The following is a 21,293-nucleotide window of genomic DNA, read 5'->3' on the forward strand; positions in this document are numbered from 1 at the left end:
TGAACCCTATGATTTGGCTATGATCTCTTCCAGGCACCTATGTCTCCACTCATTGCACTGAGAACCACGGTCCGGGGTCATGTTCACCATGTACTCCAGGGAAGGAATTTGCTGCTGGATCCAATGGACTGGACTCGTGTTTGCCATGTCATCCCTGTAGATTTGATGGTAGATTTTCATTGTTATGTCTTCTTTTCCAGTCACCAGGATTACTCACTTCATGATAACGTCTGTCCATATTTTATTCTATTATTATGACTATTTACTGTTTCTTCTTTTATAACTCCCTTTCGCTGCCATGCCCCGTGCTCCAATTTTAAAACTTGGGTGGTCAGACCATTTTTGCAATTTTCCATTTACAGCTTTCAGAGTTTGTTAAAGGCCCCCTAAAGTAAACCATACATTTTCTGAAAGCATAAGACCAGTAGAATAAATAGAAGGTGCTAATGATTTTTTAGGCCCCGTGATATTTGCGCAAATGTTAATCAAATCAATACTTTGCTAAAAATACACTAAAATCATTATTAGTGGACACAAACACAGCAACAAAAAACACAATTCTGTCTAAATCCCTACTAAATATAAAATCTAAAACTGCGTTGATTTAATAAATAACAAATATTTGTAAATCTTAAACTGCACCTTTTTTGCGAAATGGTGGAAACCAAAGATACTCAAAATTGTAAAAAAAAAAGCAATTTATTTAAAAAATCTGGAGGTTATAATTTTTACTTTACAGCTGATTTTGTAAAAGACCCCCCAAACCATACATTTTCTGAAAGCACATGACCCATAAAATAATGGGTGAAGGGTGCAGTAAATATGTCACATTTCCTGAATGGATACAGTGAGTGATCAGTACCGATCGCTCACTGTGTTCATTCATAAACTGTAGCATAGTAAATTTGGGAAGGGCCCTGTCAGGCTGCCGGGCAGCAGGTAGGGGAGGGAGAAGGGGAAGCCAGCTAGCACTGCAGCAGTGATTGCAAGGGTGCAGTGGATCTGTGCTGCTAGGGGGGGGGATTCCAGGTTGAAGAACCATGTTTGGCCCAGTTTGTGTCCTCTGAGATTACCCTGCTGTAGCTGAAGTCAGCAGGAGGGAGAGGAGGGAAGCCAGTCAGCAGTGCTGCAGGGAAGGGGCACCGGAGGATGGGTGAGGGTGGGGCCAATACAGGGGGGGGTGTCAGAGTAGCTCAGGGGATCTACTTGCAGAGTTAAATCCCCTGTCCCCTATCAGAGCCCCCACTTACATCAGGTTCCCCATCAGAGCCCCTCTTGCAACAGGGTCTCCATAGATCCACATGTCATAGTCCCCCCTTGCAACAGGGTCCCTATAGGTGCCCCCCAACATTAGGGCTCCTCTTATGACACATAATGCTCATACATTTTTGCGGGGGGGGGGGTATTTGGCATCTTTGCCTGGGCTCTAGATGACTTTGTAGGGATTATTTTTGTAGAACGAGGACATGTCACATTAGAGAAGCATTGATAAGAACCGATGCTCACCTTTCGTACCCTCCTTTCATTGTAGAATGTTTGCTGTGAAATGACAGGTGCACTTTAAGAAGAATAGATCAATGAGCCTGTGTGAGCGTATTGAATGTGTGTTTTCTTCATAGATCAGGTACAGATTGCAGATTGTACAGCCACTGAAGATTATCGATGTCAGTGCAAACCGAACACCTTCTGCACCAGTAACTGCCACCTCTACTGCAAGGACTGTACAAGGTAACCCTAACCAGGGGTGATCATAGACGGCCAAATGGCTCACGAGATATGTCTGTCCTTGGACTCGTGGGGACCAACTGAGCGGATAAAAGGCAAAAAAATGCATCAAAATGCATAAAAAATGCCGTCATTCGTCCCCTAGATACTCCTTGCATGGAAAATTAGAGCGGAATCATTGCACTTATCTAGTCAAACTAGGGATAGATAAAAAATAAAACTTTTCTTTTCTCTGAAAGTTCAGCAAAAATCAAGAAATTTTGCCATTTGGTGAAAGGCATTGGAGCCAATGTGGAAGGGGAAAGTTTCATCTGCTTATCTTTTGCCTTCCCAGGTTTATTCCTCTTCCCCTCATCAAACCACCTATGAAAACTTAAATAAAACTTTTTTTTTTTTTTACATTGCATACCCAGTTTGGACCCAGAGAGGTTATCACTGTGCTTCTCTATGCCATGAAGTCAGATTATGGCTGGTGGGAGGAGTCAGCAGGGTGATGTATATCCTTCCCAAAAACATCAGAGCACCCTGCCTCAGTACTTCTTTCAGAAGGAGAGGGGTGTTGATAGCCAGGCTGCATTTGCATGCAGAGCACCCTAGTTAATGCCCACATGAATCTGAGCTTCCACGATCGAAAGAATGAATATCCATTGAATGAAAGAGGCGGGTCAGGGACAGCCAGGCTGGGGTGGAAAGTGCTAGATGATTGTGGACGTCCTCTAACTAGGAAATGAGGTGGGCTCTGCAATGCGTTTTCAGTGTATTTGCTGTATGTCATGCAGTACAACGCATAAAAAAAAGTCCCAAGTACATGCATTTTTCATGCGTTTTCAATGCCCGTTCCATTGAAGTATATTGAACCAAAAATGCAATCTGCTGCAGACAAAAAAGTCCCTGACCCTTTCCAAAAAACGTACTGGTTGAAAACTCACAGATGTGAACGTGACCCATGAGACCAGGGGCATATTTACCACAAGGCAAACAAGGCATTTGCCTAGGGCGGCATTTTTCAGGGGGGGGCAGCAGCATCTTTAATGGGGCGGAGGCATTTTTCAGGGGGGCAGCAGCATCTTTCAGGGGGCAGAGGCATTTTTCAGGGGGGCAGTGCCACCACCCAAAAGAAGGCATGGAAGAAGGGACACATGCAGCATGGGAACCAGGTGGGATCTGAGAGAAGCTGCGGGCTGCTTGATGGTGTATGCAGAGCCTGACTCTCATTCCCGGGGATGTCCGGAACTGTGAAGGTGAGTGTCTCCTCTCTCGCAGGGTCGGGGGGTTGCCAGTATATGGGGGAAGGTGGTAGTGGAAGGCTCTCTTGGGTGGGGGCTGGGGTGTTGTTGGTCAATGTCAGGCTCTCTTCGCGGGGGAGGGGTTGCTGGTCGATGTCAGGGTCTCTCCGTGGGGGGGGGGGCAATTTTCGTGTTGCCTAGGGCAGCATGAAACCTAAATACACCACTGCATGAGACATCATGTTAAAGTGACCATAGTGCGTTTCTACAAATCTGAAAACGCACAGTAATGTGCATAGGTGTCAGTCTAGCCTTAGAGAGTGCCCATTAGGCAGGGTTGGCCAAACATTGGTTCTGAGTAACGCAGACCCTCCCCCTTTTGCAGATTGTGCAATCAGCTGTCACAGCAGTGGTACCAGTGACCAATGGCAGCCTAGATCAGCATTCGGTCCAGTGAATTACGTTTTCTGCATTGTACGCATGATGACAATTACATTGTAACAATCTCATTGTTAGTATCTAAATTAGTTGGATTAAGAGGACCATACATTGCTTGACCAGTCTGTCCTCGTCTGGTTCCAGATGTCCCGAAGGGCAGTACGAGAAGCATAGGTGTACACCGACCTCCGACACCGTGTGTGAAGATATCGGCTCCCTTCACCCCAACACCAAGGGGGATCCCGATGATTGTACGTACTCGGCGATTTTCATATTGTCTCATTTATTGTCAGCTGACTGTTCACTAATGATTGTTCTATGTTTTCAGCCTCAACCCAGACGTGGGATGGAAACAGCCAAGGTACCAATTCATTTCAAAATTTAAAAAAGTGCACCGCTAATGAACAATATGTATAGAGTGGATTTGAGGCTGACTACAACCTCAAATAAAATCAATAATAGAGTCCAAAGAGATAATGTCCAATTCTAATAACATATAAAATAAGTCGGTGACTTTGTTGCTCCCAGTGAGGCACAAACTAGATATCTTGCAGGGAAAATAAGAAATGCGCACTCACCAGATGAGCGATATGAAAGCGCAATATTTAAAACCAGAGGTCCCCTCTTGTCCTGTGGAAGGTGCAGCCCACACTGGGCAGGCTTTCTCACAATAATGGCGCCTTTAGAGGTCTGCTCTACTGGTGGGGGCTGCGGTGGGGGTCAGCACAAATGAGTCACTCTCCTCTGGGCCTCGTACGATCCTGGGGGATTAAATGCACGACATGGAGCAGAGAATAGTGGCCATAGTGTAGTAGGTCAAAAACTCAAATCTTTATTAATGAATCAAAGTGGTGAACATACATAAAAGAACTTGGAGGTTTTCGCCAATAAAGTAGACGTAAGGCATACAGCAAAAACTGTTCAAATCACTAACCAGTTGGATAGTTATGGAGGCCACCGGACCTCCTTGAAAATTTGTTTAAATTTTGTATGCTTGAGAGGTTTTAAGGTTTCCTTTTAGTGTATCAGCTGCTTATATTTTCATTGTTTTAGCGCTCGCTGGACCACTCCTATACCAATTCATTTCAGTATCTTACCAAAACACTGTAATGGTTTTGGGTTCATTTTAATTTTTTTAATATACAGTGAGGAACAGAAGTATTTGAACCCCCTGCGATTTTGCAAGTTCTCCCACTTAGAAATCATGGAGGGCTCTGAAATTCACATTGTAGGTGCATTCCCACTCAGAGAGACAGAATTTAAAAAAAAATTCAGCAAATCACATTGTATGATTTGTAAAGAATTTATTTGTCTTGCACTGCTGAGCAGAAGTATTTGAACACCTAAGAAACAGCAAGAATTCTGGCTCTCAAAGACCTGTTACTGCGCCTTTAAAAAGTCCACCTCTACTCCACTCATTATTCTAACTTAGTAGTACCTGTCTGAGCTCTTTAAAGACACCTGTCCACCCCACAGTCAGTCAGACGCCAACTACTACCATGGGTAAGACTAAAGAGCTGTCAAAAGACACCAGAGACAAAATTGTGGACCTCCACAAGGCTGGAAAGGGCTACGGGGCAATTGCCAAGCAGCTTGGTGAAAATAGATCAACTGTTGGAGCAATTGTTAGAAAATGGAAGAGGCTAAAGACGACTGTCAGCCTCCCTCGGACTGGGGCTCCATGCAAGATCTCATCTCGTGGGGTATCACTGATGATAAGAAAGGTGAGGAATCAGCCCAGAACTACAAGGGAGGAGCTGGTCAATGACATGAAGAGAGCTGGGACCACAGTTTCAAAGGTCACTGTCGGTAGAACACTACGCAGTCATGGTTTCAAATCATGCATTGCACGGAAGGTTCCCCTGCTCAAGTCATCACATGTCCAGGCCGTCTGAAGATTGCCAATGACCATCTGGATGATCCAGAGGAGGCATGGGAGAAAGTCATGTGGTCAGATGAGACCAAAGTAGAACTTTTTGGTCTAAACTTCACTGGTTGTGTTTGGAGGAAAAAGAAGTATGAGTTGCATCCCAAGAACACCATCCCTACTGTGAAGCATGGGGGTGGTAACATCATGCTTTGGGGTGCTTTTCTGCGAAGGGGACAGGACGACTGCACTGTATTAAGGAGAGGATGAATGGGGCCATTTATTGTGAGATTTTGAGCAACAACCTCCTTCCCTCACTCAGAGCATTGAAGATGGGTCGTGGCTGGGTCTTCCAACATGATAACGACCCGAAGTACACAGCCAGGATAACCAAGGAGTGGCTCCGTAAGAAGCATATCAAGGTTCTGGAGTGGCCTAGCCAGTCTCCAGACCTAAATCCAATAGAACATCTTTGGAGGGAGCTGAAACTCCGTGTTGCTCAGCGACAGCCCCGAAACCTGACAGATCTAGAGGAGATCTGTGTGGAGGAGTCGGCCAAAATCCCTGTTGCAGTGCAAACCTGGTCAAGGACTACAGAAAACGTCTGACCTCTGTAATTGCAAACAAAGGCTTCTGTACCAAATATTAACACTGATATTCTCAGGGGTTCAAATACTTCTGTTCAGCAGTGCGAGACAAATACATTCTTTATAAATCATACAATGTGATTTCCTGAATTTATTTTTGTAATTCTGTCTCTCAGAGTGGGAATGCATCTACAATGTGAATTTCAGACCCCTCCATGATTTCTAAGTGGGAGAACTTGCAAAATCGCAGGGTGTTCAAATACTTCTGTTCCTCACTGTATATCTGTTTTCCTATATTTAGTCCTCCTTCACACTGGTTGTACTTATCTTTAATCAAAAAATGCAGCACTAGAATAAATATCAAAGAGGAAAATTGGTGATGATTGCGCAAACTGATGCGCTAATAAGTGATAACAGCGGTGTCTTATTGAAGACAGCAGATATTATAAAGTGACAACCATATCATATAAGTGCATTATAAGTCATATACAAAAGAAAATCAATAAGAGTCCATAAATATGCTCAAAAGGTGCGTCAGCTTTTCAAAGCAGGAAGATAACGAACATTCTCTTAAACCTTCATCGTACAATCATAGGTTCACGTGACTTCCGTGATTAGAAAGAAAAGGGGTGTGCTTGCACTCCCCAGACGTAAAATGATTTTACGCATGTAGTAAAAGGGACAGAGCAATATATTTAACACACAGTCTTTGATAATTCTCGTAAGCAATATTCAGTTGCTGGATAGCGCCCTCTAGTGGTATTGGCTCATGAGATTGTTGGAGAGAGCAGACATGCATTTAACAGTATTAGACCATAAGTCATTAATATTAGACAGCAATTCTCCTTTGTCAGCATTAAGATTTTCTTGCACTTTCCAGGTTGGATTTCTTAAGCGTTTTTCTCTTTTATCTAAGTCCTGCTCTGGTCTTAGCTCTGATTGTGGTTGTGTATTACTGTAGTTTCCCCAGACTGTATATTACTTTCCTGAAACATCATGTTAGCAAGGAGAGGGGTTGATAGAAAGTTTACAGAGAAATGTATCACTTTTTCTGTGGGTGAGTTCAGGTTTTCTAGGCAATGATTGCAGAAAGGTTTTCTTTTTCTTTATTATAAGTTCACAGGCAAGCCATGTAGTAATGTATACAGATGCAGTGAATAAACTTGCAGTTGTAAAACATCAATAATTTGTCCTGACACTGACGAATGTTATGCTGGGATATACTTGGAGGCATGTAGAGACTTGTGTAGAGGTGGCTGCACTCTCTATAGCTGTTATATCCAGTATCCATGTAACATCTCACTGTGTATTCTAGCTAGCAAGGATTCTTATGAAGACATTTCACTGATCCTTTGACTTGCAAGGATCCTATGAAGCAGGGGCGGACTGACCATTTGGAAACTCTGGCACTGCCCGAGGGCCCGGGGTCAGTAGGGGGCCCCATGAGATGCCCCTGGTACCTTTTTCATAGGCTTTTTTGAGTTTGGGCAAGGACACAAGGGCCCCATGATTCCCTATTGCCCGGGGGCCCCATGAGTTGTCAGTCCGCCCCTGCTATGAAGTATTTCACAGACTCAACAGTTGGTTCTGGCCAGCTCCATGGATTGCTTTAAGAAAGTCCTGGACTCTTTCTTAGATGCACAGAATATAACTGGATACTAACATTTATAGGTAAAGCTGATCCAGGGAATATCCGATTACCTCTTGGGGGATCAGGAAGGTCTTTTTTCCCCTGCAGGAGCAAATTGGATCGTGCTTTGCTGGTTTTTTGCCTTCCTCTGGATCAACTGTGGGTGTAGGACTATAACTTTTTTTTTCTATGGTTGAACTGGATGGACTGTTGTCTTTTTTCAGCCAGACTAACTATGTGCTTTGTTCAAATTTCATGTCTGAGGTTTACAGCCAATTTAAGTAGTGGGTGTGTATGGATTATCTATGGAGAATAAGAATATCGTTTAGCTTCCCTTTAAGGCAGAAATCTGTTGTGGTGTTCATTGTGTACACAAACAGATGCTACCATGGATGACCTCATTGGCCCAATACCATTATTGTTGTACTTTATTTTTACATGTTACTCCATAACCCTAAATATTCAATTCATGTCCTTACTCAAGGATCTGTATTTTTTCTGTTTGCAGCTCTGACTGTTGCATTACCCATTTCCATCTGCGTTGCTGCGGTCATCGTTTTTGGTATTGTCTTCTTAATATATTGGAAAAAAAAACAGAAAGGTAAAGTGATCTGTTAAACTATTTTTTTTAATTGTAGCAGTAACCCCTTAGGGGTCGCTGGTTTTGAATTGGCTCCCCCTTTGCTCTGCACAGCCAGGCAACACACATTTTCACACTTTGCACACTGGAGTCAGTAAATAGTCCTTAAGCTTTGTTTCGTGATTTTTTTTTTTCTTAAGGGGGTTAAGAACTTGGATGGGGTCTAGGGGTATATGGGATGCCTGAGGAGCTGTATAACTTGAGGACAACTCCTTAGCAGCTATGTACAAAAACTTCAGATAGCAACAGTCTTTCCATGAAGAGCACTTTGGTGTACCTCTTCAGATCCCGGTTGATTCTTCCTTTTCACCCAGCTGCCTGATGGTATTCCTTGACAAGGGGGCCCAAGAGCTGTTAATTTAGAACAGTCTCAGATGAGAAGCTAGTTGGGTCTTGCACCTGATTGCCTTCTCCCCTTATCTGGCCCAGGGGGTGTAAGATTACTCACATTGTCCTCTCCTGTTGGCTTGGTGGGTTGGTGGCTGCCTTCAGGCCTTACGCTGGGCTGGCTCCTACCTTGCTTCAAAGGCCATCCTTCCCAGGAGACGTTGAGGCAGTGGAGATCCTCTTACCCAGTGACTTGCCTGTAGGTAGTCTCCCCTCCCAGGCTCTACACTCCAGTCTTCCTCAATCCGTCTTCCACCCAACACTGCACACCTCTCTACAGGCTCTCTGATATTTTAGGGTTGCCTTGGTCACCATGCCCTGCCTCCTGCCAGGAAATGGCCAAGATCCCTCAAAACGTGCAGATCTGGGCCTCCTCCCCTCCTCCGCTCCAGAAGCCCTGACCTGTTAGAGCCTCCCAGCCTGCCCAGAGGTAACCTCACTCCCCAGGCTGACTCATCCCTAGGCTGCTACTCAGCCTCTATCAAACAATAAAACTACCTAACTAACCTGGAGGGCATTATATAATTATCTTTCTGAACAGATTACAGAAATTTGGATTTATAGTCTAAACTTTCACATAGATTTTGTAACCCTCATATGACTTGGATATGGAAGGTGCATAATTAGGTAATACTGTATCTAAATAAAAACAGAAAGCAGCAGTAAATACAATAAACAAACGGCATATAAACACCAAAATACTTGATATCTAAATATTACTTCACAAATAAAAGCAAAACAATATGTGAAATATAAAGAAAATCTGACAATCCAAATAAAAGTCCCAAAAGGTGAAGTAACATGTGAAATCAAAATAAAGGTCCTTTCACAATCCATATATTGCTGAAGGTGTCTCCACACTTCTACTTGTTGATAGAAAGAACCTGCATCCACCACCAAGTGATACCGTTTAGGAAGCCTCTAATCAGACAATGTGGACCATCAAGATATGAATGGTCAATGGCCAATGGTGCTTGGACATATCCTTTAACCACAATTCCCCAGGCACAAGGCAAGTCCTCCATTGGGATCCCTCCACCACCAGTCTTTATTTCCAATGGTTGCTACCTTGAGCCAGATCCCCTAGTAAAGCCGAACTCTACTAGATGGACCACAGCCCTGTCTCCTGGTCGGCCAGTCACAAACAACTACTGCTATGATATGTTCAAGCACTTTTGACCATTCATATCTTGATGGTCCACATTGTCTGGTAAGGGGCTCCCAAAATGGTGTCACTTGGTGGTGGATAAATAAGCAAATCAAAAAGAAATAAATACGAGCGCATCTATGAAATAGCAGCTGAACATTAGGTACCATACACCCTCAAAACAATACAAATCACAAGATGCAGCGCTATAAACTAAAACATATTATTGCATGAATCAAAGAGTCAATCATGAATAACTGAACAATTAAAAGTTCATAAAATAGGTGACTTTAGTGCTCTCCTTTATTTCGTATTCTCCTGGTGGTCAGGCGTTGTGCAAAAATGGTGCTGAAGAAATGCACACTCACCAGAACGCACAGGTATATGAGCGTTTTGTATAGACTCCCCTTAGGATCATCAACTGGACACGCTGTGATATTATGACCACCTCCTTCCAGAGCTCCTAGATGTTCCTGTGTAGTCCCTTATTAGGTGACCTGCGGACTTCTCCTTAGGATTGGTATACGATTCTTACCCCGCAGAGAGATGGGTGACTAAAATGGGTACTCCCCAAGGGAGTCAAAACAAAACGTATCCATAGTGTAGTAGGTCATTTAAAAGAATTTATTAAAAGATCAGCAATCCGTGTACACGGCAGTATATATACACACTGTGGACTAACCGTCCAGTGATAAAGATGACCGCCGGAGCTCCACGATGCTCCGGCGGTATGACGTCACGGCGTTCCTGGCTCCTCCTACGCGTTTCGTGCACACGCACGTCGTCTGGGGGGATTCGCCACTGAACGCCGAGCCGTGCGACGTCCATTTATATGCTAGGCGCATGCGCATTGGAAAAGCGCCATTTTTTTGGAGTCTAACCAGAGACACCCGGATCTTCATACCGGCGCCATTTTTCACTAGATTTGTTTCTACGTGTTAATATGACAGCAATATGTATACTCGGCTGGCTGTCATTCCCAAACATATCACTATGATCCCATGGCAACCTATAATCGATGTTTCCGACCTACAAGCCGATTAATATACAATATGCTCTATGTAGTAAGGTAAGTATATTTCCAATTGGCCAAAATTGAAATGCGAATCAAAATCGCCTTGTGTATATGGCACTAGCATATAAACCACTTAACAGAATATATAATATATATACTGTTCATTAAAATATACATAATGAATATAAGTCAAAACTTCCTAATGTTATGCAGTTAAAACAATAGACTAACATAGGTCCTTGTTGAAATATAGGGTATAAAATGGTATATGTGTAATACAGTGTAGACAAATCATTAACAGTAAATTATTATAGATACCACATTAAAAATACTCTAAAGGGGGAAATGAGTATAACAGGCCAACAACATCATATCCTATTTTCTTAGTATATTCTAAAACGGCCCACAAAGTTTTAGCTATTATTAATGAAACAATTAAGATCTATATCTATATTGTGGCCTTTAGGCTGCAAGGTTTGGAGTTCATACAGTTGTGACCAAAATTATTCAACCCCCAATGCTGTAAAGGGGTTTAGGGACTATAGTGTACATTTGGAATTGTATTCAGAATCAAATCCTACAAGGACGTTGTAACTACCCAAATGCAACTAAAATGACATCAATTGTTTATGTAATACAGTAGTAAATGGTTCTTATGTGGTTTCTTCATTGCCACAATTATTCAACCCCTTAAAGACTACCACTCTGAAGAACAGAGGTTCATACAGGTGCTTTCCATCAGGTATTGAAAACACCTGTGGATGTCACCGAGCAGCAATCAAGCATAATAAGCACCAATTAGGCAGCTTTAAAATGACTGTGATACTCAGCTCCTTCTAGACATTTACTGGTGTGGTTACAAACATGGTGAAGGCAAGAGAATGGTCCAGGAAGACAAGAGAAGAGGTGATTTCTCTTCACAGGAAGGGCAATGGCTATAAGAAGATTGCAAAGATGTTAAACATACCAAGAGACACCTTAGGAAGCATCATTCGCAAATTCAAGGCAAAGGGCACTGTTGAAACGCTACCTGGTCGTGGCAGAAAGAAGATGCTGACTTCGACTGCTGTGCGCTACCTGAAGCGTAGAGTGGAGAGAAGTCCCCGTGTGACTGCTGAGGAACTGAGAAAAGATTTGTCAGATGTGGGTACAGAAGTTTCAGCCCAGACAATAAGACGCACACTGCGTAATGAAGGCCTCCGTGCCAGAACTCCCAGGCGTACCCCCTTGCTGTCTCCAAAGAATAAGAAGAGTCGACTGCAGTATGCCAAAAGCCATGTGGACAAACCACAAAAGTTGTGGGATAGTGTTCTGTGGACTGATGAAACAAAATTAGAACTGTTTGGGCCCATGGATCAACGCTATGTTTGGAGGAGGAAGAACAAGGCCTATGATGAAAAGAACACCTTGCCTACTGTGAAGCATGGTGGAGGGTCAATCATGCTTTGGGGCTGTTTTGCTTCTGCAGGTACAGGGAAGCTTCAGCGTGTGCAAGGTACCATGAATTCTCTTCAGTACCAGGAGATATTGGATGGAAACGTGATGCAGTCCGTCACACACCTGAGGCTTGGGAGACGTTGGACCTTTCAACAGGACAATGATCCCAAGCATACCTCCAAGTCCACTAGAGCATGGTTGCAGAGGAAAGGCTGGAACATTTTGGAGTGGCCATCGCAGTCACCAGACTTAAATCCGATTGAGAACCTCTGGTGGGACTTAAAGAAAGCAGTTGCAGTGCGCAAGCCTAAGAATGTGACTGAACTGGAGGCCTTTGCCCATGAAGAATGGGCGAAGATACCCGTAGATCGCTGCAAGACACTTGTGTCAAGCTATGCTTCACGTTTAAAAGCTGTTATAACTGTAAAAGGATGCTGTACTAAGTACTAAGATTGAATGTCACTTGGGGGTTGAATAAAACTGATAATGCTGTGAGCACAGAAAAGACATTTGTGGTTATTTCATTATAACTGTTATGTTATATTTGTCTGACCTACAAGTGCCTCTTTAATGTAAATGTAAGCAAGATGACTGAATGATCAAAAGCAATGTCAAACTGGCCAAAACACTCAATTTCAGTGGGGGTTGAATAATTTTGGTCACAACTGTATATCCAACGTGTTTCAAGCTGTGAAACTCTCCGTATTTTGTTCACCCCCCTCCAGTGGGGTTGTACAGTATCTATCCCAACGAACTGTAAGGTTGATGGATCATTATTATGTTTACATTTGAAATGATAAGACAATGAATGATCTTTATATCCCTTTTTGATATTACTGATATGTTCTCTCAGTCTATCACGTAGACGTCTGGTGGTACGCCCCACGTATTGAAGTTTGCAAGAACATTCAAGAAGATATACTACATTTTCACTATAGCAGGTTATGCATTTATCTATTTTGTATGATCTTCCTGTAATGCATGAAGAAAAGGTGAATAGTTTCTGTCTCCTTACGTTATTCGTCGTGCAAATAACGCACTTGTTACAAGGAAAGAAACCTTTTATGTTTGGTGCAAAGGTAATCTTATCTGGGGGGTTAATGACGTTCGGTGCCAGTCGATGTCTTAACGTCATAGCTTTTTTGTATATAACTTCAGGTTTCACTGGGAGGATTCTAGAAAGGATAGGGTCCGCCATCAACACATTCCAATTTTTGTTGATAATGTGCTTGATGGCTCTATGCTGTGTAGAATATGTAGTTAAAAACGGACAAGACAAAGACCTATTGGTTGTTCTTTTCTCCTCCAATAGTGCGTTTCTGTCTAGATTGGCCACTTGTTGTATGGTGTCATCAATATTGTGTTGGGGATATCCTTTCTCCACAAATTTCATTTTTAAGGTTTCGGCCTGTGTGTGATACATATCAAGTTTGGTACAATTCCTACGTATTCTTGTAATTTGACCTTTAGGAATATTTGCTAGCCACGCAGGATGATGACAACTATCTAGCGGGATGAAGCTATTCCTGTCCGTTTTTTTGAAAAAGGATTTGGTAGTAATCATCCCATTGTCATTTAATAATGTCAAATCCAGGAAGTGTATTTCTGTATTACTATATACATAACTGAATTCAATATTGAATGTATTGTCATTTAATGTCTTAAAAAAGTTATGTAAAGACTCCTCCTTCCCATTCCATAATAAGAACACGTCATCTATAAATCTTTTGTAAAATATTAGCTCCGGCCACTCTATTGCATAGATTAAAAACTCCTCCCAATACGCCATAAAAAGATTTGCTAGACTGGGGGCAAACTTAGCCCCCATTGCTACGCCTTTGGTTTGCAAGAAATATTTATGGTCAAACCAGAAGTAATTGTTCTGCATTGCGAACTGCAGCAATGTTAAAATATACTCAATATGTGGGGGAGATAAAGTGCTATGAGTGTCTAAAAAATATTTTGCGGCGTCCATCCCATCTCCATGTGCAATATTGCTATATAAGGATGTGACATCCGCTGTAACTAAAAAGGTCTGAGATGAAACTTTAATATCTTTAATCTCATTTAAAATGTGCTTAGTATCCTTTAAAAATGACGGAGTTTGCGTGACCAGTGGTTGCAGGAAATAATCTATATATTCTCCTGCTTTGGAGAATAATGAACCTATTCCACTTATGATAGGTCGTCCTGGTGGTTTCGTCGAGTTTTTATGCACCTTTGGAAGTATATAAAACACCGGAAGCCTCGGGGCCGATGGACACAGGAATTCCTTTTCTTTTTTATTTAGTACACCACTCTCAAATCCCTTTTTTATAATACTTTTCAGACCCTTTCTGAGAGTTGATAAAGGATTTCCAGGGAGGCGGGTATAGGTAGTGGTGTCGTTAAGAATTTTATAAGATTCCTCTAGGTAGTCACATTTATTAAGTATAACTACCCCTCCTCCCTTGTCCGCTGGTCTAATGACCAGGTCTTTCCTTTCTAGGAGGAGATCGATCGCTTCCTTAGTGTCTGATGATACAAGTGATGACCTTAAGGGCCTTTTCCTGCATCTACAGAACCTCACCTCTGCTGAGGTTAGAACCCTTTGGGATATATCATTTTTAGACAAATATCTCAAAGATGGTATGGTGCCTCGATCACTTAGGTGGGATGTACCCCCTGAATATATGGATGACACTAGCTTGTTAGAATGGTTTCAATTTTTTAACAAAGCTGGGATTGATTTAATTAAGTTTCTAATTACTAGGAAAAAGAAAAAATTAACCTATCTAGACTCTGAGATCAATATTATTAGAGAGAAACTCATTCCATTTAAAGGTATGGATGAGTACAATAAGGAATCTGATAAAGTTAAGAAATATCTTGAAAATATAGAAAAAGAACAAAAAATAAAGAAAAAGAAAAAATATGCCAGAGATTTTAAAGACTATCAAGATAACGTAGTATTCAGATGGCAATCAGAGGAGGAGAATTCACAAATAGTCACTAATCCCACTGATACTAATAAGAAGAAATCTAAAAAGACACAATCTAACAAGAGATATGAACCTATATATCCACAATACCAATCTCCTAACCACAACAGACAGTCTAATCAGTATAATGTACCAACATCTAATAGATACGAACCCTTAAATGATCAAAATGTGGGTGCACGGAATATGCAATGGCATCCAACTTATGACCAACAAAATTACCCCAATAGTGGGCAAGTTTATCATAATAGGAACCCTAAACAGTATCAGCAAAGGGGAGGGGCATCTCCTAGGCAATATCATCAGAATTATCACCCTGGCTCTAATTACTACTCGCATCACCAGGGAGCAGTAGCATCTCCTAGGCAACATAATCAGAAGCCTGCGTATTTCAGTAAACCACCTAATCCACAATATAATAGGGATCAATACGATAATCGGAATCACCAACAGACGCCGCCGAGAGTATCATACAATTATGATTCCAATAGAACACCCCAGGTTCATTTTTTAGGGGAGGGAGGATCTCGGAAAAGAAGCGGTTCCGGAGAGGGAAAAGGGGTGGTAAAAGGGTCAACAGAAACAGGCAAAAGAAGGAAAATGTAGCTGGTCAAGGCATTTTCAATCTAAGCAATATAGCATTAACGCAACCGGAATTAAAACTTCTTGATAAGGGGTTAAAATTTGCCCCTAAACAAAAGTTAAACAAGTTTCAAACCTATATTGATATTCATAGATTCTCACGACAGCTTGCAATAAAACGGCATTTCTATTCAAATCCATATCATTATGATCAGAATAGTACTACTAATCACTCAACATTAAGGAATGCTTCAACTTTCAACCCCCCACCCCAATCCAGATCCTATGTGAATATCTTTAAGGAATTGGTACTGAAGGATTTGGAGGAGTTAAATATTAAAAAGACCCCTGATATAGACACTAAGGAAGCGATCGATTTCCTCCTAGAAAGGAAAGACCTGGTCATTAGACCAGCGGACAAGGGAGGAGGGGTAGTTATACTTAAGAATTTTATAAGATTCCTCTAGGTAGTCACATTTATTAACGACACCACTACCTATACCCGCCTCCCTGGAAATCCTTTATCAACTCTCAGAAAGGGTCTGAAAAGTATTATAAAAAAGGGATTTGAGAGTGGTGTACTAAATAAAAAAGAAAATGAATTCCTGTGTCCATCGGCCCCGAGGCTTCCGGTGTTTTATATACTTCCAAAGGTGCATAAAAACTCGACGAAACCACCAGGACGACCTGTCATAAGTGGAATAGGTTCATTATTCTCCAAAGCAGGAGAATATATAGATTATTTCCTGCAACCACTGGTCACGCAAACTCCGTCATTTTTAAAGGATACTAAGCACATTTTAAATGAGATTAAAGATATTAAAGTTTCATCTCAGACCTTTTTAGTTACAGCGGATGTCACATCCTTATATAGCAATATTGCACATGGAGATGGGATGGACGCCGCAAAATATTTTTTAGACACTCATAGCACTTTATCTCCCCCACATATTGAGTATATTTTAACATTGCTGCAGTTCGCAATGCAGAACAATTACTTCTGGTTTGACCATAAATATTTCTTGCAAACCAAAGGCGTAGCAATGGGGGCTAAGTTTGCCCCCAGTCTAGCAAATCTTTTTATGGCGTATTGGGAGGAGTTTTTAATCTATGCAATAGAGTGGCCGGAGCTAATATTTTACAAAAGATTTATAGATGACGTGTTCTTATTATGGAATGGGACGGAGGAGTCTTTACATAACTTTTTTAAGACATTAAATGACAATACATTCAATATTGAATTCAGTTATGTATATAGTAATACAGAAATACACTTCCTGGATTTGACATTATTAAATGACAATGGGATGATTACTACCAAATCCTTTTTCATAAAAACGGACAGGAATAGCTTCATCCCGCTAGATAGTTGTCATCATCCTGCGTGGCTAGCAAATATTCCTAAAGGTCAAATTACAAGAATACGTAGGAATTGTACCAAACTTGATATGTATCACACACAGGCCGAAACCTTAAAAATGAAATTTGTGGAGAAAGGATATCCCCAACACAATATTGATGACACCATACAACAAGTGGCCAATCTAGACAGAAACGCACTATTGGAGGAGAAAAGAACAACCAATAGGTCTTTGTCTTGTCCGTTTTTAACTACATATTCTACACAGCATAGAGCCATCAAGCACATTATCAACAAAAATTGGAATGTGTTGATGGCGGACCCTATCCTTTCTAGAATCCTCCCAGTGAAACCTGAAGTTATATACAAAAAAGCTATGACGTTAAGACATCGACTGGCACCGAACGTCATTAACCCCCCAGATAAGATTACCTTTGCACCAAACATAAAAGGTTTCTTTCCTTGTAACAAGTGCGTTATTTGCACGACGAATAACGTAAGGAGACAGAAACTATTCACCTTTTCTTCATGCATTACAGGAAGATCATACAAAATAGATAAATGCATAACCTGCTATAGTAAAAATGTAGTATATCTTCTTGAATGTTCTTGCAAACTTCAATACGTGGGGCGTACCACCAGACGTCTACGTGATAGACTGAGAGAACATATCAGTAATATCAAAAAGGGATATAAAGATCATTCATTGTCTTATCATTTCAAATGTAAACATAATAATGATCCATCAACCTTACAGTTCGTTGGGATAGATACTGTACAACCCCACTGGAGGGGGGTGAACAAAATACGGAGAGTTTCACAGCTTGAAACACGTTGGATATATGAACTCCAAACCTTGCAGCCTAAAGGCCACAATATAGATATAGATCTTAATTGTTTCATTAATAATAGCTAAAACTTTGTGGGCCGTTTTAGAATATACTAAGAAAATAGGATATGATGTTGTTGGCCTGTTATACTCATTTCCCCCTTTAGAGTATTTTTAATGTGGTATCTATAATAATTTACTGTTAATGATTGGTCTACACTGTATTATACATATACCATTTTATACCCTATATTTCAACAAGGACCTATGTTAGTCTATTGTTTTAACTGCATAACATTAGGAAGTTTTGACTTATATTCATTATGTATATTTTAATGAACAGTATATATATTATATATTCTGTTAAGTGGTTTATATGCTAGTGCCATATACACAAGGCGATTTTGATTCGCATTTCAATTTTGGCCAATTGGAAATATACTTACCTTACTACATAGAGCATATTGTATATTAATCGGCTTGTAGGTCGGAAACATCGATTATAGGTTGCCATGGGATCATAGTGATATGTTTGGGAATGACAGCCAGCCGAGTATACATATTGCTGTCATATTAACACGTAGAAACAAATCTAGTGAAAAATGGCGCCGGTATGAAGATCCGGGTGTCTCTGGTTAGACTCCAAAAAAATGGCGCCTTTCCAATGCGCATGCGCCTAGCATATAAATGGACGTCGCACGGCTCGGCGTTCAGTGGCGAATCCCCCCAGACGACGTGCGTGTGCACGAAACGCGTAGGAGGAGCCAGGAACGCCGTGACGTCATACCGCCGGAGCATCGTGGAGCTCCGGCGGTCATCTTTATCACTGGACGGTTAGTCCACAGTGTGTATATATACTGCCGTGTACACGGATTGCTGATCTTTTAATAAATTCTTTTAAATGACCTACTACACTATGGATACGTTTTGTTTTGACTCCCTTGGGGAGTACCCATTTTAGTCACCCATCTCTCTGCGGGGTAAGAATCGTATACCAATCCTAAGGAGAAGTCCGCAGGTCACCTAATAAGGGACTACACAGGAACATCTAGGAGCTCTGGAAGGAGGTGGTCATAATATCACAGCGTGTCCAGTTGATGATCCTAAGGGGAATCTATACAAAACGCTCATATACCTGTGCGTTCTGGTGAGTGTGCATTTCTTCAGCACCATTTTTGCACAACGCCTGACCACCAGGAGAATACGAAATAAAGGAGAGCACTAAAGTCACCTATTTTATGAACTTTTAATTGTTCAGTTATTCATGATTGACTCTTTGATTCATGCAATAATATGTTTTAGTTTATAGCGCTGCATCTTGTGATTTGACTTGGTGGTGGATGCCTGTTCTCTCTAACAGGATGTAGTAGTGTGGGTAAACCCCACACATGCAGCTAAACCCTCCTATTCTGCAATAAACCAGAAAAGCATGCAATCAATGTAAGGACATGCAGAAAACACAATAAATAGTTAGGCTATAGATGGCGATAAGTGAGTCTCACCAGCGATGCTGCCTTTAAGGGATACAAAGGGATAGAAGTCTTAGTCCAACATGTGATAGCTGGCTCCTTCTCTCCCAGTTTCTAAGTTGGAGCCTGAGCTCCCAAGATGCAACTCTTAACTTTCTTTCAGAATTATGGGAATTTTTATTAATTCTTATCTAAGCAGTCTCTAGTTTCTGTAAAACAGTATATTGATGACCTTCTCCATCTAGTGGTCAAATTTGATATTGCAGGCAGGACAGGCATAATATATTCCCCTTCTGGAGGCAGAACAGGAAAGATTGGCTCTATGAATTAGCCAGCATCACCTAGAACTACATAATACAATTTAAAAGTGTAATTTCTTAATTGTTGATTGTTGTTTCCTTGCAGACAAAGAGAAACTAGCTGATAGTATAAATGAAGTTGATCAGGTAAGAGGATATACTGTATGTGTGTATATATATATAAAAAACTTAATCATTTAGGACTTACTGTATATTTAGGACTTATATGTATATACAATATACTGTAATTTTCTGAAAAACATAAATACTTACATTTCTATATTTATTATTTATTACAGGTATTTGTATAGCACAGTCAATTTACGCAGCGTTTTACATACTATATATATATTGTACATTCAATCAATGTTTTTTTTTTTACAAGTACAGAAAAATTGCTGTTGATCGTGCCAAAAAGTTTGAGAGCTTTAGATATACGGTAGTAAGATGACAATGCTGCCTTTGCTGCACTAAAATCTCAGTGTTGTCAGCCCTGCCTGGATTTTCCTATGTGAACTACAGAACAGCTCTCCCCTATGTTATAGAACTGAGAGGGGAAGGTGACCTGTAGTCCTTACACATTTACTGTCTTTGGGAGACAATGCTGCTCCTCCACAGGCACAGTACAGGGAGTGAAGGTTGTCACTCAGGACATGAAATATGTCACTGGCAGGATCACTTGTGATAGGTCAGGCTGACGACAGGACTACAGGCATGCCTTGTATCAACACAGCGTCCTGAAAATCCCAATGAAAGGAGCAAGGACACAGACTGACCATGCTACAATGGATATGAAAAGAGGAATGCACATTGACAGTTTTATTTTTTGGGGTTAACATACACCTAGAGGTCTATTTTTAAAAAAAAAAAATGCTTGCGAGTGTCACAAAATTTGCGCAGCCATCATGAATAATGTGTCTAAGATGTTTATTTCCTGTGATTGTCAGCGCCATCTAGTGGTCATAATGTGGTATTTTTCTGCACTACCTCAATCAGGCAGGGCTGCTGTTAGAAACCACGGGGCCCCATACAGACAACCTGACAGGCCCCCCTCCCCGAAAAAAAAAACACAGTTTACTATGCTTCAGGTATGAATGAACACAGTGAGTGATCAGTACCAATCACTCATTGTGTTCATTCAGGAAAGGAAGGGGCTGGTAAATGGGACATGCCAGACCCTTCTCCATCTTCCATCAAGGATTCTATTGTGTGCTTGCAGCTGCTGGTGGAAAGGAGAGGAGGGAAGCTGGCAGCACTGAGGAGGCACACAGGGGGGTCTGAGCAGGGTGAAAAGTATGGTGCACAGGGAGGCAAAAAGGTGTGACGGGGGGCAGGGGAGGGTTGCTAATCACTGCAACTGATCCCCTATATGGCTTTTTGCTGCAGAGAGAGCCATACAGGGGATCATTTCCAGTAATTGCCCCCCTGCCGTTCCAATCAGCATCCCCGTCCACATCCGATTCACCAAGCTGCCTGGACCCCCCCTGCTGGCCCGGGCCCCATACAGGAGGACTGCTGGTACCCCCTTAGCCACGGCCCTGCAAACATGTAAATGCAACATTATGTCCACTAGATGGAGTTGACGATTATAGGAAGTAAACATATTAGACACATTCCAGGGATTATTCGTGACGGCTGGGTGAACGCTGTGACATTCAAACAGCAATTTTTTAA

At 41.6% G+C, this 21,293-nt stretch overlaps 1 protein-coding gene across 1 annotated transcript in view; it reads left to right on the forward strand.

Annotated features, from left to right (window-relative positions):
* Window positions 1–21,293, forward strand: part of LOC149444253 (tumor necrosis factor receptor superfamily member 10B-like) — a 64,176-nt gene that overhangs the window by 20,520 nt on the left and 22,363 nt on the right. Inside the window, exons 3-8 of the mRNA XM_089654753.1 lie at window positions 34–168; window positions 1,620–1,728; window positions 3,534–3,640; window positions 3,718–3,750; window positions 7,982–8,074; window positions 19,726–19,766. Coding sequence (XP_089510879.1) covers window positions 34–168; window positions 1,620–1,728; window positions 3,534–3,640; window positions 3,718–3,750; window positions 7,982–8,074; window positions 19,726–19,766 — 518 coding nt within the window. The remainder of the gene's footprint in view (window positions 1–33; window positions 169–1,619; window positions 1,729–3,533; window positions 3,641–3,717; window positions 3,751–7,981; window positions 8,075–19,725; window positions 19,767–21,293) is intronic.

Source organism: Staurois parvus, unplaced genomic scaffold (genome assembly GCF_062004578.1).
Source record: "Staurois parvus isolate SC_StPar_1 unplaced genomic scaffold, SC_StPar_1.0 ptg000796l, whole genome shotgun sequence".
Classification (NCBI taxonomy): domain Eukaryota; kingdom Metazoa; phylum Chordata; class Amphibia; order Anura; family Ranidae; genus Staurois; species Staurois parvus.